Source organism: Heterodontus francisci, chromosome 44 (assembly GCF_036365525.1).
Source record: "Heterodontus francisci isolate sHetFra1 chromosome 44, sHetFra1.hap1, whole genome shotgun sequence".
Classification (NCBI taxonomy): Eukaryota; Metazoa; Chordata; class Chondrichthyes; order Heterodontiformes; family Heterodontidae; genus Heterodontus; species Heterodontus francisci.
Genome location: NC_090414.1, coordinates 20,742,614 through 20,765,396, shown reverse-complemented (window position 1 = coordinate 20,765,396; position 22,783 = coordinate 20,742,614). Strand labels below are relative to the sequence as shown.

The 22,783-nt window shown below is 57.1% G+C and overlaps 1 protein-coding gene and 1 pseudogene across 1 annotated transcript in view; both read left to right on the top strand.

The window, feature by feature from the left end:
• The window catches only part of LOC137356017 (girdin-like), a 39,806-nt gene extending 23,690 nt beyond the window's left edge, over positions 1–16,116 (top strand). The window contains exons 16-18 of the mRNA XM_068021719.1: positions 2,548–2,805; positions 3,705–3,785; positions 14,585–16,116. Coding sequence (XP_067877820.1) covers positions 2,548–2,805; positions 3,705–3,785; positions 14,585–14,613 — 368 coding nt within the window. The 3' untranslated portion in view covers positions 14,614–16,116. The remainder of the gene's footprint in view (positions 1–2,547; positions 2,806–3,704; positions 3,786–14,584) is intronic.
• A 1,631-nt stretch (positions 16,117–17,747) lies between these two features.
• The window catches only part of LOC137355997 (ribosomal protein S6 kinase alpha-5-like), a 29,134-nt pseudogene continuing 24,098 nt past the window's right edge, over positions 17,748–22,783 (top strand).

Sequence of the window (22,783 nt, the reverse complement as noted above, 5' to 3'; positions counted from 1 at the left end):
TTAGGGGACTAGAGGAATGGTCTTCGATGGGAGAGTTAGGGGACTAGAGGGATGGTCTTCGATGGGTGAGTTAGGGGATGGGAGGGATGGTCTTCGATGGGTGAGTTAGGGGATGGGAGGGATGGTCTTCGATGGGAGAGTTAGGGGACTAGAGACATGGTCTTCGATGGGTGAGTTAAGGGACTAGAGGGATGGTCTTCGATGGGAGAGTTTGGGGACTAGAGGGATGGTCTTCGATGAGAGAGTTTGGGGACTAGAGGGATGGTCTTCGATGGGAGAGTTGGGGGACTAGAGGGATGGTCTTCGATGGGAGAGTTAGGGGACTAGAGGGATGGTCTTCGATGAGAGAGTTTGGGGACTAGAGGGATGGTCTTCGATGGGAGAGTTTGGGGACTAGAGGGATGGTCTTCGATGGGAGAGTTTGGGGACTAGAGGGATGGTCTTCGATGGGAGAGTTAAGTGACTAGAGGGATGGGCTTCAATGGGAGAGTTTGGGGACTAGAGGGATGGTCTTCGATGAGAGAGTTTGGGGACTAGAGGGATGGTCTTCGATGGGAGAGTTTGGGGACTAGAGGGATGGTCTTCGATGGGAGAGTTAAGTGACTAGAGGGATGGGCTTCAATGGGAGAGCTAGGGGACTAGAGGGATGGTCTTCGATGGGAGAGTTAGGGGACTAGAGGGATGGTCTTCGATGAGAGAGTTTGGGGACTAGAGGGATGGTCTTCGATGGGAGAGTTAAGTGACTAGAGGGTTGGTCTTCAATGGGAGAGTTAGGGGACTAGAGGGTTGGTCTTCAATGGGAGAGTTAGGGGACTAGAGGGATGGTCTTCGATGGGAGAGTTAGGGGACTAGAGGGATGGTCTTCGATGGGAGAGTTAGGGGACTAGAGGGTTGGTCTTCAATGGGAGAGTTAGGGGACTAGAGGGATGGTCTTCGATGGGTGAGTTAGGGGATGGGAGGGATGGTCTTCGATGGGAGAGTTAAGGGACTAGAGGGATGGTCTTCGATGGGAGAGTTAGGGGACTATAGGGATGGTCTTCGATGGGAGAGTTAGGGGATGGGAGGGATGGTCTTCGATGGGTGAGTTAAAGGACTAGAGGGATGGTCTTCGATGGGAGAGTTAGGGGACTAGAGGGATGGTCTTCGATGGGAGAGTTAGGGGACTAGAGGGATGGTCTTCGATGGGAGAGTTAGGGGACTAGAGGGTTGGTCTTCAATGGGAGAGTTAAGGGACTAGAGGGATGGTCTTCGATGGGAGAGTTAGGGGACTAGAGGGATGGTCTTCGATGAGAGAGTTTGGGGACTAGAGGGATGGTCTTCGATGGGAGAGTTAAGTGACTAGAGGGATGGGCTTCAATGGGAGAGCTAGGGGACTAGAGGGATGGTCTTCGATGGGAGAGTTAGGGGACTAGAGGGATGGTCTTCGATGGGAGAGTTAGGGGAATAGAGGGATGGTCTTCGATGGGAGAGTTAGGGGACTAGAGGGATGGTCTTCGATGGGAGAGTTAGGGGACTAGAGGGTTGGTCTTCCATGGGAGAGTTAAGGGACTAGAGGGATGGTCTTCGATGGGAGAGTTAGGGGACTAGAGGGATGGTGTTCGATGGGAGAGTTAGGGGACTAGAGGGATGGTCTTCGATGGGAGAGTTAGGGGAATAGAGGGATGGTCTTCACTGGGGGAGGTAGGGGACTAGAGGGTTGGTCTTCAATGGGAGAGTTAGGGGACTAGAGGGATGGTCTTCGATGGGAGAGTTAGGGGACTAGAGGGATGGTCTTTGATGGGAGAGTTAGGGGACTAGAGGGATGGTCTTCGATGGGAGAGTTAAGGGACTAGAGGGATGGTCTTCGATGGGAGAGTTAGGGGACTAGAGGGATGGTCTTTGATGGGAGAGTTCGGGGACTAGAGGGATGGTCTTCGATGGGAGAGTTAGGGGACTAGAGGGATGGTCTTTGATGGGAGAGTTAGGGGACTAGAGGGATGGTCTTCGATGGGAGAGTTAGGGGACTAGAGGGATGGTCGATGGGAGAGTTAGGGGACTAGAGGGATGGTCTTCGATGGGAGAGTTAGGGGACTAGAGGGATGGTCTTCGATGGGAGAGTTAGGGGACTAGAGGGATGGTCTTCGATGGGAGAGTTAGGGGACTAGAGGGATGGTCTTCGATGGGTGAGTTAGGGGATGGGAGGGATGGTCTTCGATGGGTGAGTTAGGGGATGGGAGGGATGGTCTTCGATGGGAGAGTTAGGGGACTAGAGACATGGTCTTCGATGAGTGAGTTAAGGGACTAGAGGGATGGTCTTCGATGGGAGAGTTAGGGGACTAGAGGGATGGTCTTCGATGGGTGAGTTAGGGGATGGGAGGGATGGTCTTCGATGGGAGAGTTAAGGGACTAGAGGGATGGTCTTCAATGGGAGAGCTAGGGGACTAGAGGGATGGTCTTCGATGGGAGAGTTAGGGGACTAGAGGGATGGTCTTCGATGGGAGAGTTAAGGGACTAGAGGGATGGGCTGAGCGGCCTTTTCTCATCCTTGTCTGTTCTTGTGACCATCAGTTGGCTTGGACACGTTGGGTCGACAGTCGAACTCGTCGGTACAGGACATCCCCCCCGTGGCCGAGAAAGTCCTGGTGAGGACTCGGAGGAAGCTGAGCTCGCGGATTTACAGCTCGGAGACGCCGCGGCAGAAGTTCCGGCAGCGACGGGTGGGCTGGTACGCGACTGAAAACGAGGAGGAGGACGAGGAGACGGACTCGTCGCCAAGCTGCAGCAGCACCGTCAGCCGAGATAGCGACCCAACGTTAGATAACAAAGGTGCCTTCGATTGCGAATTCCCTTTTCCCGGTGCTTCCCTATCCGATCCCGACCTTCCCCACCCATCACAATCCACATCCCCCTCTTCCCCAAGCAGGGGAATGGGACTGAGTGGATTGCTCTACCGAGAGCCAGAATGGACCCGATGGGCCGAATGGCCTCCTTCTTTGTCGTAAGGCAAACAACATGTGGAAATTAATCCATGAGACACGGGGCCTTCTCCTGCCATAAATGATTCACAGAGGGGAGGAGCCGGAGCACAGGGCAAGGGGTGGGGGCATCTCCTCTCGGTAACTGGCTGCAGGCCACAAAAGGAAGCCTGGAGCCACAGGCCCCAGTCTGTTGCTAAGGGTTACGAGCTGCAGTTGCTAATTATGGATACGGGGTGGGGTGGGGGGAGTTTTGGCAGGGGTGAGGGAGGTCGGTTGGGGGTGGGGGGGGAGGTCACGCCTGCAAGTCCTGACTATTTGGGGCGTCGGATCTAAACGTCCCGCCTCGCCAACTGACCAAACTCCGAAAGAGGCTTCAGTTTCAGACCAGGCCCTGCGCCGTTCCTGCTGCAACAGCTACATATTTCTTCAATATTTTTTCGGGGGGGTGGTGCAGGGGTCAAATCCCTCCTTGCTCCGCTAATTGTCCCGGCATTCCCAGTCGCATTTCAGCAAGAAAGTTATTCCGGGCCCTCGTCAAACACGAGTTAGGCCTCGACTGGAGGATTGTGGCCAATTCTGGCCACCACACTTTAGGAAGGACATCAAGGCCTAGGGGAGGGTGCGGAGGAGATTTACCGGAATGGTATGGGGATGAGGGACTTCAGTTATCTGGCAGAGAATGCTGAGCGACTCGAAGTCTTGCTCTGCACCAAGTGAGTTGTAACCTTCTGTGTCCTCGACTTTCAGAGGTGACCGGGAGCCTGGAGCCAAACAAAGAGACTGGGAACAAGAACACAGAGCCATCAATCATTTCTGACAACACTGAAGGTTTCAGATCATTTTATTTTGCTCATTTTTTTTTTCAACCGCCCCCCCACCCCGACCAGGTTCGAGCTGTCGCCAATCCCTCCCTCTCTCTCTCTCTTTCCCTCCCCCCCTCTCTCTCTCCCTCCCTCTTTCCCCCTCTCCCTCTCTTGCCCCTCATTTTTCTCTGTCTCTCTCCCCCTCTCTCCACCACCTTTCTCCCAATCTCTCTCTCTCTTCCTCTCTCCCTCCCTCTGTCCTCCTCTCCCTGTTCCCCTCTCTCTCTCTCTCTCTCCCACTCTCTCTTTCCCTCCCGATCTCTCTCCCTCCCTCTCTTTGTTGCCCCTCTCTCTCTTCCTCCGTCCCTCTCCCACCCCTTCTCTCTCCCCCCCCCCTCCCCTTTGTCCCCCCTCTCTCTCTCCCCTCTCTTTCCCTCCCTTTGTCTCCCTCCTTCCCTCTCTCTCCTCCCTCCCTCCCTCCCTCTCTCTCTCCTTCTCCCCATATCTCCCTCCCCCTCCTCTCTCTGTTGTGTGGTGCCCGCACCCTGGGCCTATTTCTCTGTGTATGGGCCGCCTGTCAGGAGCTCCTGGTGCCCTGTGAATGTGGAAGGTGCCACTGGAGGGCCCTCCGGGGGAGTGGGGACAGCAGCTGAGGCTGTGTATCATGTTATTCCAGTTTATATAACAGAGAGAGCCGGATGACAGAGCCTGGCTCAGCCGAGAGGAGGCGGGAGGTCAGGACGAGCTGATCTATTCCGGTCCCTGACACCTACAATCACAGAACGTGTTGGACAATCTTCCAATTCACAGATTAATATCAAGACAAACCCACAGTCAGAGATACATCCCAGACAGAGAGATTGGAAAACAATCCAGAGCAATGGAACACAACAGGAACTGTCCCCTCCACCCCGGAGAGGAACTGTCCCCCCACTCCCCCCCCACCCCGGAGAGTAACTGTCCCCCCCCCACCCCCCACCACCGAGAGGAACTGTCCCCCCCCAACAGGAACTGTCCCCCCCACCGAGAGGAACTGTCCCCCCCCAACAGGAACTGTTACCCCCACCCCGGAGAGGAACTGTCCCCCCTCCCCCCCCACCACCGAGAGGAACTGTCCCCCCCCAACAGGAACTGTCCCCCCCACCGAGAGGAACTGTCCCCCCCCAACAGGAACTGTTACCCCCACCCCGGAGAGGAACTGTCCCCCCCCACCCCCACCAGCGAGAGGAACTGTCCCACCCAACAGGAACTGTCCCCCCCACCCCGGAGAGGAACTGTCCCCCCCCACCCCCCTCCCCCCACCCCCCACCGAGAGGAACTATCCCCCCCCCAACAGGAACTGTCCCCCCCACCGAGAGGAACTATCCCCCCCCAACAGGAACTGTCCCCCCCACCGAGAGGAACTGTCCCCCCCCAACAGGAACTGTTACCCCCACCCCGGAGAGGAACTGTCCCCCCACCCCCCCCACCGAGAGGAACTGTCCCCCCCCAACAGGAACTGTCCCCCCCACCCCGGAGAGGAACTGTCCCCCCACCCCCCCCACCGAGAGGAACTGTCCCCCCCCAACAGGAACTGTCCCCACCACCCCCCCCACCGAGAGGAACTGTCCCCCCCACCGAGAGGAACTGTCCCCCCCACCCCTGAGAGGAACTGTCCCCCCCCCACCCCCACCAGCGAGAGGAACTGTCCCCCCCCAACAGGAACTGTCCCCCCCACCCCGGAGAGGAACTGTCCCCGTCCCCCCCCACCAAGAGGAACTGTCCCCCCCACCCCGGAGAGGAACTGTCCCCCCACCCCCCCCACCGAGAGGAACTGTCCCCCCCACCCCGGAGAGGAACTGTCCCCCCCCCCCCCACCACCACCGAGAGGAACTGTCCCCCCCACCCCGGAGAGGAACTGTCCCCGTCCCCCCCGAGAGGAACTGCCCCCCCAAGAGAAACTGTCCCCCCCCCACACCGAGAGGAACTGTCCCCCCCCAACAGGAACTGTCCCCCCCACCCCGGCGAGGAACTGTCCCCCCCCCCACCGAGAGGAACTGTCCCCCCCCAACAGGAACTGTCCCCCCCACCCCGGAGAGGAACTGTCCCCGTCCCCCCCGAGAGGAACTGCCCCCCCAAGAGAAACTGTCCCTCCCCCACACCGAGAGGAACTGTCCCCCCCCAACAGGAACTGTCCCCCCCACCCCGGCGAGGAACTGTCCCCCCCCCCACCGAGAGGAACTGTCCCCCCCCAACAGGAACTGTCCCCCCCACCCCGGAGAGGAACTGTCCCCCCCACCCCGGCGAGGAACTGTCCCCGTCCCCCCCGAGAGGAACTGCCCCCCCAAGAGAAACTGTCCCTCCCCCACACCGAGAGGAACTGTCCCCCCCCAACAGGAACTGTCCCCCCCACCCCGGCGAGGAACTGTCCCTGTCCCCCCCCCACCAACCAAGAGGTACTGTCCCCCCCCACCCCGGAGAGGAACTGTTCCCCCCAAGAGAAACTATCCCCCCCCACCACCGAGAGGAACTGTCCCCCCCCAACAGGAACTGTCCCCCCCCCCCCCCACACTGAGAGGAACTGTCCCCCCCCAACAGGAACTGTCCCCCCCACCCCGGAGAGGAACTGTCCCCCCCACCCCGGAGAGGAACTGTCCCTGTCCCCCCCCCACCAACCAAGAGGTACTGTCCCCCCCCACCCCGGAGAGGAACTGTTCCCCCCAAGAGAAACTATCCCCCCCCACCACCGAGAGGAACTGTCCCCCCCCAACAGGAACTGTCCCCCCCCCCCCCCCCACACTGAGAGGAACTGTCCCCCCCCAACAGGAACTGTCCCCCCCACCCCGGAGAGGAACTGTCCCCCCCACCCCGGAGAGGAACTGTCCCCGTCCCCCCCGAGAGGAACTGCCCCCCAAGAGAAACTGTCCCCCCCCCACACCGAGAGGAACTGTCCCCCCCCAACAGGAACTGTCCCCCCCACCACGGCGAGGAACTGTCCCCCCTCCCCCCCACCGAGAGGAACTGTCCCCCCCCAACAGGAACTGTCCCCCCCACCCCGGAGAGGAACTGTCCCCCCCACCCCGGCGAGGAACTGTCCCCGTCCCCCCCGAGAGGAACTGCCCCCCCAAGAGAAACTGTCCCCCCACCCCCGAGAGGAACTGTCCCCCCCCCAACAGGAAACGACATTCTACTGAAACCAACGCACACAGACCTTGCCTTGTGTGACTGTCTCTGTCTCTCTCGCTCTCTCAGGGAGCTTTACTCTGTATCTCACCCCCCCGTTTTTTTTTGTTTTTTTTTGGCCTTTATACCCCAGGCCCCTTTTATATATTTTATGTCGAGGGGGCCTTTATTCCTCAGGCCCCCTTTATATACACACTTATATTTTTTAAATAACTTTATTAAAAACAGAAATAAACAAAAACTCAAATTAAAATGCCATTCTTGGCGTCGACGATGCACTCCAGTCCCTGCGGTGCCCACCGGTCGCGGAAGGCCTCAAGCGTACCGGCGGACACCGCATGCTCCTTTTCCAGGGACACCCGGGCGCGAACGTAACCGCGGAAGAGGGGCAGGCAATCGGGGAGGACGGAGCCCCCGACGGCCCGCAACCTGGACCTGTGAATTGCCACCTTGGCCAGGCCCAGGAGCAGACCGACGAGGAGATCCTCCTCCCGGCCCGAGCCCCTCCGCACCGGGTGCCCAAAGATCAGGAGCGTGGGACTGAAGTGCAGCCAGAATTTGAGGAGCAGCCCCTTCAGATACTCAAAGAGGGGCTGCAACCTCGCACACTCCATGTAAACGTGGAACACGGACTCGTCCAAGCCACAGAAAGAACAGGCGGCCTGAGAGTCCGTGAACCTACTTAAAAGTCTATTGCACGGGACTGCTCTGTGCAGCACCCTCCACCCCAGGTCCCCGATGTAAAGGGGGAAGACTCCCGCGTAGAGAGACCTCCATCGGGGTTTCCCCTCGCCGCCAGATGGCAACGCGGACCGCCAGGGCGTGTCCGGCCGGCTGACGAGGGCGAGGAAGTGGAGAGTGTGCAGGAGCAGCCCGTACAGGAAACCTCTCCGCGCCGATTGGAACGGCACGGAGGGCATTTCCGAGAGGCGGCTCAGGTTGTGCGGGATGGCTCCCGAGGAGGGTTTCGGGGCCTGGGTCCGATGAGCAGTTCCGGCTGAGCGGGGGTCAGCTCGGCCGGGATCGCTCAGCACTCCCGAGCCCCCTCGCCACCCGCAGTGAGGGGCGTCCCGGGGGTTTCGGCTACTCCTCCGCCCGCCGGACCGTCCCCGGAGTCGGCCGCCCGGACAGCCGAGGCGCTCTCCTCCGCCGGCGGGGGAGCGCCCTGACTGGAGGCGACCATGTTCCAGCCTCGGAATAGATCCCGGTAAAAGACAGGCAACTCCCTCAGAGAGGCGCGGCTAACGGACTCCACCGGGAGCTGCGTGTCGTCTTGAAGGCAGTGACACTGGCGGAAAATATACGTCGCCAGCGCACACCATCTGGGAGGACGCTCGACGTACAGGTATCTCTGCAGGGTCCGAAGGCGGAGAGTCGCAGCCTGGGTGCGGACGCACACCAGCGACTGGCCACCCTCCTCCATCGGTAGACTCAGGACCGCGGCAGAGACCCAGTGTTTCCTCTTGCCCCAGAAGAAATCGACGAGTTTTTGCTGGATCTTGGTGGCAAATACAGGGGGTGGGGCCAAAGTGACCAACCGGTACCACAACATGGAGGCCACCAGTTGGTTTATGACCAACGCTCGGCCCCTGTAGGAAAGCACTCGGAGCAGTCCTGTCCAGCGCCCCAGCCGAGCGGTGACTTTCGCCTCCAACTCCTGCCAGTTTGCCGGCCAGGCTTCCTCAGCGGGGCTAAGGTGGACTCCCAGATAGAGGAGGTGCGTGGTGCTCCACGCAAAAGGTGTAATCTCCTCCGGCAGGGAGTCCACCCGCCACTGACCAACCAGGAGTCCGGAACATTTCTCCCATTTGATCCTCGCGGAGGACACGGCAGAAAAGGTCTGCTGGCAGTCACGCATCCTCCGCAAGTCAACGGGATCTGTGATTGCGAGGAGCACGTCGTCGGCGTAAGCCGAGAGGACGACCCGCATGGCCGGCTCGCGCAGAGCCAATCCCGTCAACCTCCTGCGAAGCAGTCACAGGAAGGGCTCCACGCAGATGGTATACAATTGGCCGGACATGGGGCATCCCTGACGCACTCCTCTCCCAAAGCGAAGGGGCGCCGTCAAGGACCCGTTAACTTTGACTAGACACTCTGCGGCGGCGTATAAAAGTCGGACCCAGGCCACGAAATGCGGCCCGATTCCGAAAGCGCGCAGAGTCCCGAAAAGGTAATCGTGATCCACCCTGTCGAACGCCTTCTCCTGATCGAGGGAGAGAAAGGCGACCGACTGACCAGTCCTCTGGGAAAGATGGATCAGGTCCCGGACCAGGTGGATGTTGTCCTGGATGGACCGGCCCGGGACCGTGTAGGACTGGTCGGGGTGGATCATGTGGGCCAGCACGGAGCCCAGGCGGGTAGACATAGCCCGGGCAAAGATCTTATAATCCGTGCTGAGGAGGGAGACCGGACGCCAGTTTTTAAGCAGGCGGAGATCGCCCCTCTTCGGCAGCAGGACGATGACCGCCCTGCGCCACGAGAGGGGCATCTTCCCGGTCGCCAGGCTTTCCCCCAGGACCCGCGCGTAATCGTCCCCCAGGACGTCCCAGAACGCCCTGAGGAACTCCACGGTCAACCCATCCAGCCCTGGGGATTTGCCCCTCGAGAGCGGAGCCTCCAATCCTTCGGCGCCCTCCGGGCTGACCTGCGGCAGGTCCTCCCACAAAATTCTGCGCGCATCCTCGCTGGACGGATCCGGAGAGAACAACGCACTGTAATAAGTCCGGACCAGGAGGCCCATTCCCTCTGGATCCGTGATGGAGGATCCGTCGTCGGCCAGCAGCTCAACGAGCTGCTTACGGACCCCCCGCCATTTTTCCAGCGAGTAGAAGAAGGGAGAGGCGCGGTCCAAATCTTCCAGGATCTGGATCCGCGACCTCACGTACGCGCCTCGGGACGCTATGAGCTGCAGGTCCCTCAGCGCGCCCTTCTTCTCTTTGTACACCTGCCACAGGGCTGGGTCCGCGACGGCATGACCGAGGCGGGATTCCAAGTTGAGCACCTCCCTCTCAAGGCGCCCGATCTCGGCTTCCCGCCTCTTGGTCGACCCCTTCGCGTACTCCTGACAGAAGACGCGGATGTGAGTCTTGCCCACATCCCACCATAGCCTCAAGGAGGGGAAGCCCCCCTGCTTCCTTCTCCAGTCGGCCCAGAATCGACAGAACGAGTCCCGAAATTGCACGTCCTCCAGCAGCCGGTTGTTAAAGTGCCAGTATGCGGACCCCGCCCGCCCGCGGAGCGGAGTGAACTCCGCCCACACCAGGCGGTGGTCCGAGCACGGCACCAGCCGCATGGAGGCCGCCGAGACGCGGGAGACGTACGTCTGCGAAATGTAGTGGCGGTCGATTCGCGACCCCCCTCCTCCAGACCTCCACGTGAAGGCGCTGGAGTCGGGATGGAGATTCCGCCAGACGTCCACCAAGTTAAGGGAGCTGATCAGTCCCCTCAACTTCTCCACCGACGCTTGGCCGTGCTGGGGACCGGAGCGATCCCCCACCTCGAGGGTGCAGTTAAAATCCCCCCCGAGGATGATGCACTCGCCGCTATCGATGGAGCTCAAGAGAGCGGACACTTCTTCAAAGAAGCGCGCTTGCAACGCGCTGGGCCTGGGCGCGTACACGTTCACAAAGTGGAGCGGCACGCTACCCAGGCGAACGGCGAGGTGGAGCAAGCGGCCCGGCACTAGCTCCTTGACCCCCAAGATCTCCGGCTGAAAAGTCGGGGCCAACAAGATAGCCACCCCACTAGAAATAGGGGTGAGGTGACTCATGTAGACCCCACCCTGCCACTCCAGGAGCCTGGTGGCTTCGTCTCCCGGAACGGTGTGGGTTTCCTCACCGCGTATCTCCCTTCCCGAAGGACTGAGAGATTGTGAAATCTGCGGTGAGCCCCTCTGCTGCCGTTGATGTTGAGGCTGGCTATGGTTATCTTCATGTCAAAGGTACTTGAAACCCGTCACCAACAGCTCACTGTGAGGAGGGAGTGGAAGTGCACCTGGCCCTCCACTCCCCCAGCAACCCATTGAGGAACACATTAAAACGGTGCCTCTCAACCAGTTTCACGTCCGCAGCGCTTGCCCGCTATCTTAAGGGCGGCACGGATGGACTGTATGATCAGCGCCAGATTCGACCAACGGTCGAGGGCCAGCTGAACTTTATTGCGGCAACCCCTGCAAGCCGCGAGGAAATCCCGGAGTTCCGCCGTGGGGATGAGAGGAGATTCGGTGGGAGGCACGAGGGACTCCACCACCTCACTGGCGATGGAATCAAGGTCATCCTCCGTGCCCAACACCGAATCCCCATCCTCCTCCGGGTCATCACCGCCAGCGGCCGACACATCCACCACACACTGTGGGGCAGACGTCCCGGCCGCGCCAACTGGTCCCGCCTCCGTCATGATCCCACCCCCAGGATCGATGGCGGAGGAGTCCTCTCTGGGTTCTACTGTGAAACTGGAGCCTGTGGGCGCCAGCAGTTCAGGACCCCCCTCCACCTCCGTCCCCAGGCCAATGAGTGGTCCAGGGGAGACAGAAGTTCCCGACTCCGGAAATCCAGCCAGAGCCGAGACCGGAGGCGGCGAGAGGAGGCCATCTGCCGCTCCGCCAGCACCCACAGGCCCAGCAGATGGGGCAGCATTCTCGGTTATAACCGGGTCAGGTGTCTCCTGGTTGGTGGTGGACTCCGGCTGGGAGGGCCGACCCTCTGGGGCCTCACCCTCTCCTTCACTCAGGGCACCCGAGCCAGTAGCAGTGGCAGAATGGGCGGCGTCCCCAGGCACCCCCACCACAAGCAGGGCCCAACTTACTCCTTCAGGAGGGGCTTCAAGTACCGGGGGCCTTCCCCTCCCCTCCATCCTGAGGAATAGGGTGCTCCTGCCTGGACTTTGTACCCTTGGTGGTGGCGGTAGGGGAAACCTGGGGACCCGAAACAGGAGACTGCTCCCCTCCAGCAGATGGGCCGTGCGCCTCAGGGCCCTGTGTTATTTCTGTGGAGGGGTGCCTTCTCCTCTTTTTCGCACTAGGGCGCAGAGGCTCAGAGACCTCCATGTCATCAGAGGTCTCCGCCTCCGCACCCTCCTTTTTTTTGGTCACCCTGGGCCTGAGCCCAGCCCTGGGACAGGTCGATTCCGTGAGAACGGGCTTTGGGCTGAGCTCAGGCTCGGGTTGTTTCAATGTGTCCAGGGGACGCGCCTCTCGATGTTTCTTTTGCCTCCGCGTCTTCCTTCCACTCGGACGGGCACTCCCCTCCCCGCTGGAGGCTGTGAAAACCACAGCCTCCGGAACTGACTGTTGGATGTGTGGGGGGAGTGGGAGGACCCTGGGCCGTCGAGGTGGAGCTGGCGGCCGGGAGGTTGGGGCAGTTCTTACGAACATGCCCCACCCCCTTGCAGACGTGGCACCGCACCCCGTCCGAGGTCCAAAAGACGCGGTAGGCCGTCCCCTGGAACTCCACATTAAATTGGCCCTCCGTGTCCTCCTCCCGCGCCAGCTGCATAAATAACTGGCGGCGGAAGGAGTAGACATGTTGGAGGCTGTGCTCCCGAAGACCAAGCTGGACTGGGGTGATCCCCGACCTCACCTCCCCCGTGTGGTGCAGGTGGGGAAGGAGGAGCTCACTGGGAATAAAGGGCGGGACGTTTGATAACATTAACCGCTGCGCAGTGGCCCCTAGAGGGTCCACCGGCAGGAAAGTCCCACCCACAGTGAGCCCTTTATTCAGGGCCAGGGACACGGCCCGCTCGGTCTTCAGGAAGAACACAGCCTTCCCGTACATTTTTGAGGCTGCCACAATGGCCGAGGGGCCGACAACCTCGGCCATTGCCTTTACACAGGCCTCTATAGACATATTGGGGTGGGGATAACTCTTTACCCCATGGCTTGAAGTAATGAATTTAAAAGGTGACGGGGTCACACGGGTGGCCACAGAGGCTACAGCCGCATAGGTATGAGAAGGCCCCGCCACCGGTGATGATGGGCTTGCCATGGCTCAAGAGCCAAACCCACCCCCAATTTGCAGGTAAGCAAGCAAACAAACAAGCAAACAAACAAAGAAACCAACTTGGAGGTTTGGGGAGAGGCTGAGGGTATACAGGAAAGGGGAAAGACAGGCTGCAAGCGATGACTTTGCTTTTTTTTCTCCTTAAAGGGTGGTACTCAGAGCACTGTAAACACTTCTGGTCTTTCGGTCTTCTGGTTGTGGGAGGGGTCTTCACCTGGGTCAGCCGAAAGCTGCCCAGGCTCTAGTTCGATCCTTATGTCTCTATTAGCCAGGCAGCTTCAGCTGACTCAGGCTGGGCAATTGGGGTGGGGAGGGAGCTTCCCTGCAACTTTAGTGCAACTGCACAGCTCCCTACAGAATTGTATAGCCCCCACCCCTTGTTCTTCTGGCCTCTGTCACCTCCCACAACAGTCCAAATGAAATGAAAGCTTGGTGCTCGACACCCACCTCGAAATACAGCCTTTTTCAAAGTCTTTCCTCCTCTGCAGCAAAAGTTGTTGAAAGGTTTTTGCAGTTCCCTCCTCAGCTCTCCTTCTCCAGCAGCACCTCCAGCAACTGACTGCAGCACTGTCAGCTACACCTCATTGAGGCACTCAGCACTCAGTATTCCCAATCAGAGAGGAGCCAATCCCCGTGCTGTCCCTGTCCTGGGAGTGTTTGATGGGGACAGTGTAGAGGGAGCTTTACTCTGTATCTAACCCCCGTGCTGTCCCTGTCCTGGGAGTGTTTGATGGTGACAGTGTAGAGGGAGCTTTACTCTGTATCTAACCCCCGTGCTGTCCCTGTCCTGGGAGTGTTTGATGGAGACAGTGTAGAGGGAGCTTTACTCTGTATCTAACCCCGTGCTGTCCCTGTCCTGGGAGTGTTTGATGGGGACAGTGTAGAAGGAGCTTTACTCTGTATCTAACCCCGGTTTTTTTTCTAACCCCCATTTTTTTTTTTCACAAAGTGACCTTTATACCCCAGGCCCCTTTTATATTTTCCACATCGAGGGGGCCTTTATTCCTCAGGCCCCCCTTATGTACATATTTACAGTTTTAAAATAACTTTATTAAAACCAGATAAATAAACAAAAAACTCAAATTAAAATGCCATTCTCGGCGACAACGATGCACTCCAGTCCCTGCGGTGCCCTCCAGTCGCGGAAGGTATCTAACCCCGTGCTGTACCTGTCCTGGGAGTGTTTGATGTGGACAGTGTAGAGGGAGCTTTACTCTGTATCTAAGCCCCGTGCTGTACCTGTCCTGGGAGTGTTTGATGTGGACAGTGTAGAGGGAGCTTTACTCTGTATCTAACCCCCGTGCTGTACCTGTCCTGGGAGTGTTTGATGGGGACAGTGTAGAGGGAGCTTTACTCTGTATCTAACCCCCGTGCTGTACCTGTCCTGGGAGTGTTTGATGGGGACAGTGTAGAGGGAGCTTTACTCTGTATCTAACCCTGCACTCTGGGTACGGGAGTGAGGTGGGGTCCTCGCATGATCTCAGCTGCTGGTTTGCCCGTGTGCAGGATTCGAACTTGGCCCCTCCTGGGACCAATATCCTGCCAGTTCCATCTTGTGTGGGTGCCCCAGCCTCCCGGAGAGGAAGGGGAGTGAATTTGAAAGTGGGCGCGCCTGGGTGATCTTTGCATATCCGGCTTTAAAGTGAGTTTCCCTCTTCTGTTGCAGGATCCAAATCCAAAGAGGAAGAGAGCTGACTCTCAGTTCTCCATTCAGGCCTCCTGGCAACTCTTTTAACCCCTTCGATTGTCAGCAGCTCTCAGACTCTGCCCGGGTGGCACAGCCTTTTACCCTGCGGTGCTTAAACCTGCGACTGATGGCACCGTTTTATCCTTTTACTCTCCCTCTCCCTCCCCTACCCACCCGACTGCTGCTCCCACCCGGCTCCTTAAGTATTCCGGGCATGCCAAGTTTGGTACCACCCCCTCCCCCACTCCACCAGCCGACAGGCAGCAGGGAAGGGGGAATCAGCCTGGTTTGACCCTCCCCCCTCTCCCCCGGCTAGTTGCCTACATCTTTGTGTGGGGGCGCTGGGAACCTGGGCACGTGGCAGCGAGGGATTCGAGAGCAGTTGCGACGCCCCACCCAGTCGACCAGCTGGCCCAAGCCACGAGAGGGGCCTGGTGGGCGAGACAGCAGAGGGTGTCTGTGAATCTGCTGCTGATTGAAGTGGGGTTGGGTGAGGATAAGAATGGGTTTTGGGGCTGTGGGCACCCGTCAGAGCAGCAGTCTTAAAGGGGCCAGGACGTGCGGAGCAGCAGTCTTAAAGGGACCAGGACGTGCGGAGCAGCGAGACGTCCCGCACGCGATCTGGAGATGAGCGATGAGCAACGCCACAGGGAGGCCAGCTAGCACAGTTAGCTGTCGAAACCTGCTGCATTTCCGATGGTTTTAATGAATTTAATTTATTCATTTTGTGTTATTAATTATTTTTGACTTTGCTGAGTTTGAGCGGATGTTCCGTTCCGTTCCGCGCATTGGAAACCGATTGTTGCCAATAAAACCCGGCGTCTGCAGGGGGACAGCACCGAGATTTCAAGGGACAGTCCGTCTTTGAGACACGAAGGGCCTCCCACTCCTCATCTTTATCCAGCCAAGCACCCCACGAGCTGAAAATCCGTGTGGGGGAGGGCGGGGAGGTTGGGTTTCAGGCCGGATGCGAAGCCCCATGCAGTCGAATAGCTGGTCCGTTTCTTACTGCCCCGGCTCGCACCTGCAGAATGGCCGGATTTCAGCTGCCACCTGGTCATGCCCTGGCACCCATTCCCCAACCAATCCCACCAATTGAAGGAGGGGATGGGCAGTAATTGCTGACTTTGTTGGTGATGCTCACTTGCAGAGACTGAATGGGATTTTTAACCGTGTTTAGCAGTTCGATATGTCCAGTTTCGTAAAGAGCACTGTTGGCCTCTGGAATATCAAATAGCCTTCCATTTCCATCCTCGATTTATGCAAGGACCACCCACGAGCTTGGAAAAAAATCGGGAATAACAGAGGGTTCGTCAAGGACAGGATATTAGTCACAGGCAATCAAAAGCTCGGTCAAAGAGGTCGGTTTTAAGGAGCATCTTAAAGGAGGAGGAGAGAGAGAGAGAAAACGAAGAGGAGAATTTTTAAATCGCAAGATAGGAGCGAATAATCTGCTTTTGTTAAACACCGGGATCGATCTGGGAGATAACCCAGCCGATGAGGGGATTAGGCGGGGGGAGGGGGTGGGGGGGGGGGGGAGTGCTGAAAAGCTTCTATAATATATCGAATGAATAAAATTATTTGACGAAATGAGCAGGTTTGAGTTGTTGCTTTGCATCTGAATTTCGTGAGTTCAGAACGAGCTCAATCTGTCACTTCACATCCCCACTCCCGGCCTCGTTACGTCAGCGCACTGCCGCATGTGGTGCCCTGCAGAACGCAGAGGGCAAGGCTGCAGTGCCCTGGTTCCTGAGGGTGAGTGAGTTGATCTTAGCGTCTGTCCCAAGCTCAGTGTTCATGGGATAAAGTACCGGCGTTTGATTTTAAATGATCTGGGTCCACTCTGCAGTTTATTGGTCTGTGTGCGGGCCTTGGGCCGACAGATGTCTTTCCTGGGGCCTTGCATGTCACCTTGGCATCTTAGCTGCCCAGGCTGGCACCCCTGCTCATCGTACACATCTCTGATCCCAGTGCTTTGAATGACTCAATGGGCAGCCGCCTTTCCCCCCCCCCCCCCCCCACCCCGGGACGGGAAACCGTGGGCCCCCTCTGGAGACCCGAGCACAGAAAAATCCAACCGAGGGAGTGCCGCACGGTCGGAGGTGCCGTCTTTCAGATGAAAGGTTAAACCGAGGCCCCGACTGCCCCTCTCGGGTGGATGTAAAAGATCCCACAGCTACTATTGGAAGATGAGCTTGGGGTCCGGGGCGGGGGCGGGGAGGTTGGCGGGGGTGGGGCGGGGGGGGGAGTTCTCTTGGGCCAATATTTATCCCTCAACCCACGATCTGGGTTGCTGCTGGTGGGATCTTGCTGTGCACAAATGAGCCGCCTGCTTTTACGACCAGACTTGGAAAAGCACTTCATTGGCTGGGAGGCGCTTTGGGACACCCCTGAGCCGGTGAAAGGCGCTACAGAAATGCACAGTCTGTCTTTTACGCCCGATCGCCTACACACAGAGAGCGGGTTCCACATTTTGAGCCCTCTCCCGTGTGGGGAGAACTTCCTGACACTTTCCTGTTCCGCCCACTTCCCCCAACACCCCCGACTTTGCGCCCCGTGTCTTTCTGTCCCGTGAGCAGAGTCGGGGCCTGTTCTGTAACTGTTGTGACTGGTTCGCGGCGACCAGACTCAGCATCTGACACCGTGGGCAGCCGCTAACCGTGCAGCAGAGGCCTCGGGGAGCGACCCCTCCCTGCCTTCTCCCCCATGGGAGGCAGATTCTGTCAGGCCCCGTGTGTCATCGACAGCTGACACGCACCCTCCACAATTGACACTGCCGAGACTGAGATTGGTGTTGGGTTAGGGCTGTGAAAATCTCTGCATGGAGACAGGGTGGGTCAGGAGCTGAGGGGCAGAATGGCCATTGATAGAATGGGGGAGCAGCCTAGAGGGGCTGAATGGCCATTGATAGAATGGGGGAGCAGCCTAGAGGGGCTGAATGGCCATTGATAGAATGGGGGAGCAGCCTAGAGGGGCTGAATGGCCATTGATAGAATGGGGAGCAGCCTAGAGGGGCTGAATGGCCTCCTGTTCTGGAGGGGAGGGGGCACAGTTCCTGTCTCATTGCACCAGCCCCTCCCTGTTCTGGTTATAATGCAATTCATTCCTTCACTTGCCCCGGGACTAAGCATGCCAATGCACAGGGTTGTAATCTCAAGTCTCTTTGGGTGACAAGACCTATTTGCAATGGAGGCAGGAAGCATTGCAAACAGTGAATCGTCAGCCCTGGGCTCTTGCGGCCTCCGTACTGGTGCTGGTCTGTGACATTAACAAGCTTCGCATTTTTTTTCTCTCTCTACCCATTTTGTAACCCGAAACCTTGGACATTCCCGGAAGAAGACAGAAGAGCCGCCAAAAAAAAGGGCAAACGAGGGAGAAGTAAAACAACCCAGAGACAGAGAGAGAGAAATAAGGACAGCAGAGAAGTTTATGGAGAAGGGGGGAGAGAACCCCCCGCCCCCCATCAAATATTTGCCAGAAAAAGAACTATGTTCTAAAAGAGAGTGAAAGAGGCGGGGGGTTTCCTGGTGGTTGAGCAGAAACGACCCAGGCGGACACCCCCCTACCTCCCAAGTTTATTTGTGTCTGTGTTTTTGGGGGGGCTGCAGGTGAGGGGGCACTTTTTTTTTAACAGCCCCTGTCTCCCTCCGAGGTGGAAGCGAATGAAACTGAGTAGAAAACCGCGCAACATTGTATCGGAAATTGACAGGAGAAACCTGCAACATTGTATCGGAAATTGACAAGGAGAAATCGGCAACATTGTATCGGAAATTGACAGGAGAAATCTGCAACATTGTATCGGAGATTGACAGGAGGAAACCCGCAACATTGTATCTGAAACTGACGAGGGTGGGGGGAAATCTGCAACATTGTATCCGAAATTGACAGGAAATCTGCAACATTGTATCTTGACCAGGAGTCTGCAACACTTGACCCGAAATTGACGGGAGAAGCAACGGGGAGTTAGGGAGGGAGGGTGGGGGGGAGAATGTGAAATTGACCAGAAATCGCCAACCTTGGAGCCTGAAATTGACAAGTGATCCGCCCCCCATCTTCTACCCCCACTCCCCCCCCCCAGAAAAAAACCCACCCCCTTTAAACATGTTTTCAAAGGATTCTGTCTCCATTGCAATACATGTACCATTCAGAGACTGAGGTTGTCATCCAAATATTCTGCCCTGAATTTTTTTTACAACATTTTTGAATAGCCTTTTCTACTAAAAAATAAAACCAAACAAAAGCCATGGAGGACAGCACGGAGGAGGAGAGCTGCACAGTCAAACATGAACTTAAAATTGGTGAGCTTGATCTATTTCTTTTCATGCCTTCAAGCTCATGAATGGTTTGCAACTTCACCCAGTTGTTTTTGCTCCTTGTTTCAATGTCTTCCTCCCCCTGATGGTGTTAGTGAGGGGGGGGGGGGAGGTGGTGGAGGTGGGGGGGTGTCCGCGATGAGGTATGTGTACAGTCTGGTCAAGTGGGCATTTTTCTGTGTGAGTCTGTGGCTTCTCGACTGTGGAGGCCATCGCTGGTGAGGGCGTTTGCCGGGGGGGGGGTGAATGTGGACACTGGGAAGCCCAGTGAATACAGCAGGGACTTCCCTCGTCTGCTTGCCCTGTGCCAACTGGGTACTGAGCCAATCAGCTGGTGCCCTGTCGTTACTACCCCCATATCTCCTGGGAGGCGGGATGTGGGCGTCACTGGCAAGGGCCTGGCATTTGTCGCCCGTCCCTAATTGCCCCTCGAGAAGGTGGTGGCGAGCTGCCTTCTTGAACCGCTGTGGTCCGTGTGGTGCAGGTACACCCACAGTGCTGTTAGGGAGGTAGTGCCATCGATGAGGTGAGTTCAGCGGTTAGTGGGGACACTGGGCATCTGTTCTGCCTCATTATTGATGCTTCGGACAGTCTTGGGGGGGTGGGGGGGTGTGTGACTGATACTGAGTCAGTGAGTGAGGGAGCCCGTGCCCTCTGACTGGGAATTGACTCCTCAAGTATCATGTATCCTCCAGTATTCCCCACTGTGTGAACTCAGGCTAACCAGGAAGTTGGAGATTGGGTCTAGGCCCCCCATTCCCACCCAGTGTAATCACTCCGTCCATCAGCAGGGGTCATTAGTGAGCGATCAAAGACAACACCGCTCCCCTCCCTGTTCTTATTTGGTACCATCACCCGGCTCCGCCCCTGTCTCAGCTCATCTGCTGCTGAAACCCTCATTCATGCCTCTGATACCTCTAGACTTGACTATTCCAGTACACTCCTGGCTGGTCTCCCCCCCCCCCCCCTTAACTTGAGCTCATCCAAAACGCTGTTGTTCATAAAAACCTCTCCGCCTCTCTCTCTCCTCCTTTAAGACGCTCCTTAAAAACGGACCCCTTTGAGCGAGCTTTTGGTCGCCTGTCCCTAACATCTTCTTACGTGGCTCGGGCTCATACTTTGCTCCTGTGAAGGGCCTCGGAATGTTTTATTATGTTAAAGGTGTTATATAAATATAAGTTGTTGTTGTTATCCATGTGGCTCAGTGGGTAGCTCTTCACCTCCGAGTCAGAAGGTTGTGGGATCAAGCTCCACTCCAGAGACTTGAGCCCATAATCCAGGCCGACACCCCCAGTGCCAGTGCACCACCTAACCTGATGACCACAGTTTCTGCCTGTGTCTGTTTTTTGGGGCTCAAGTGAATCCCGAGTTAATGCCCCTCACCTGCATACAATTAAACGCAATTAATATACAACTAACAGTCTTGAGGGAGTGCCACACTGTCGACGGAGACATTAATCCAAGGCCCCATTTGGATGTGAAAGATCCCATGACCACTATTGGAAGAAGACTGGGGGAGTGAGTCGGGGGGAGTGAGTGGGGGGGGAGTTCTCCCTGGTGTCCTGGGGCCAATATTTGTCCCTCAACTAACATCACTGAAATGTGATGATCTAAATTCTTGTTTGTGGGATCTTGCTGTGCGCAAATTGTCTGCTGCATTTCCTATGTTACAACAGTGACCACACTTCAAAAAAAGTACTTCATTGGCTGTGAGGCACTTTGGGACGTCCTGGGGGGGGGGGTGGGGCTGAAGGGCGCTATAGAAATGCAGCCCGCTGTGACAAACAATAACTGCGGGTCGTGACCTTGCCACCGACCTACGCGATAAGCTGCTTCGATTGTGGTCGGCACGGCGCGCACAGCAACTGAGCCACCAATGGGATCGCGCAGCCGGGGCCCGAGCAGTTGGGCCTGGTCCCACGGTGGCACCATTGGCACAGATCAGGGGCTGGCCAACAGGGCGCAGTGCGATGGGTCACTCAGTCCAGGGTCACTCTGCCACTCAAGGACAGCAGTACAAAGGGGCACGGGAAACGAGGTTGGCACCTGCCACTGTTCTAAATCTCAGCGGAAATGTTAGTAATGGACTTCAAAAAGGACATAGACAAGTTGGTGGAATGGGCAGGCAGGTGGCAGATGAAGTTTAATGCAGAGAAATGTGAAGTGATGCATTTTGGTAGGAAGAACATGGAGAGACAATATAGAATAAAGGGTACAATTCTAAAGGGGGTGCAGGAGCAGTGAGAGCTCGGTGTACATGTGGATAAGTCATTGAAGGTGGCAGGACAGGTTGAGAGAGCAGGTAATAAAGCATACCGTATCCTGGACTTTATTAATAGGGGCACAGAGTACAAGAGCGAGGAGGTTACGTTTAACATGTATAAGACACTAGTTCGGCCTCAGTTGGAGAATTGTGTCCAGTTCTGGGCACCGCATTTTAGGAAAGATGTGAGGACGTTGGAGAGAGTACAGAAAAGATTCACAAGAATGTTTCCAGGAATGAGGAATTTCAGTTACATGGATAGATTGGAGAATCTGGGGCTGTTCTCCTTAGAGACGAGAAGGTTGAGAGGAGATTTGATAGAGGTGTTCAAAATTGTGAGGGGTCTGGACAGAGGAGATAGGGAGAGACTGTTCGCCATTGGTGGAAAGGTCGAGAACCGGAGGGCACAGATTTAAGGAAGCAGAGGTGGCAAAAGGAAACACACTTTCACGGGACGAGTGGTTGGGATGTGGAACGCACTGCCCGAGAGTGTGGCGGAGGCGGGGTCAACCGAGGCATTCCCAAGGGGGGAATCGGATAAACACCGGAAGAGGAAAAAAATTTGCGGGGGCTGCGGGGAAAAGGGGGAGGGCGTGGGGCTCGTTATCGTGCTCTTGCCGAGAGCCAGCACAGACTCGATGGGCCGAATGGCCATCTCCTGTGCTGTAACCGTTCTATGACCCTGCAGCACAATCAGAGACTCTTCAGTGCGCACGTATGAAGTGCCAATTGGCGCACAGCAAGATCCCACAGACAGCAACAATGTCCCAGATCATCTGGTTTTTTTTGGTGATGCGGGTTGAATGATAAATACTGGGCCTCAGGACACAGAGAGAACCCAACCCCTGCTCTCCTTCCAATAGCAGCCATGGGATCTTTTACATCCAGCGAGGGGGCAGACGGGGGGCGTGGGGAGGGGGCCTCGGGTTTATCGTCTCATCCCGAAAGACGGCACCTCCAGCAGAGCAGCACTCCCTGAGCTGCAGCCTTTCTCTACGTCTCTCTCTCTCTCTCTGCTCCGCGGGGCAGGGCGTGTGCACTGCACCTCTCTGAGTGTCAGGTGAATCGTTGGGATGAGTCACAGGTTGCCTTTGGGAGAATCTGGGTGGCTCCCAGTTCGGTAATGAATGAAATGAGCAGCAACACCAGTCGCAGGCCTGGGCTGGTCCACTGGGGCCTTCGTCCCACCGGCAGTGACTAAACCCCAAACGCCCACTCTCCGGGAGGGACCCAGGAAGTGAAGGCGGAGACCTCCCAGCCTCACCCCTTGGCTCAATGCCATCTAAATATCAAAACAGCTTCTTAATTAGAGCCTCCTCCCATTCCTGTCCTGAAGCCGACCTCTAATAAAGAGTCAATTGGCTGCCGGCTATTTGGCTGTGGAGGCCATCACTGCAGCGGCTCTCCCACTAATGGGTGCTGTGTAGCAAGCAGTCAAACGTCACCCTCCCCAATTGCAGGGATGCTGAGGCCCATGTTCTCCTGAGAAAAAGTTGCACTGAAATTGCTGCCGCAGAACACACAGGTTTTCCCCGCCCTACCTCCTCTCTCCACCATCTCCCACTCAATTCCCCCTCTCGTTCTCCCTCTCCACCATCCCTC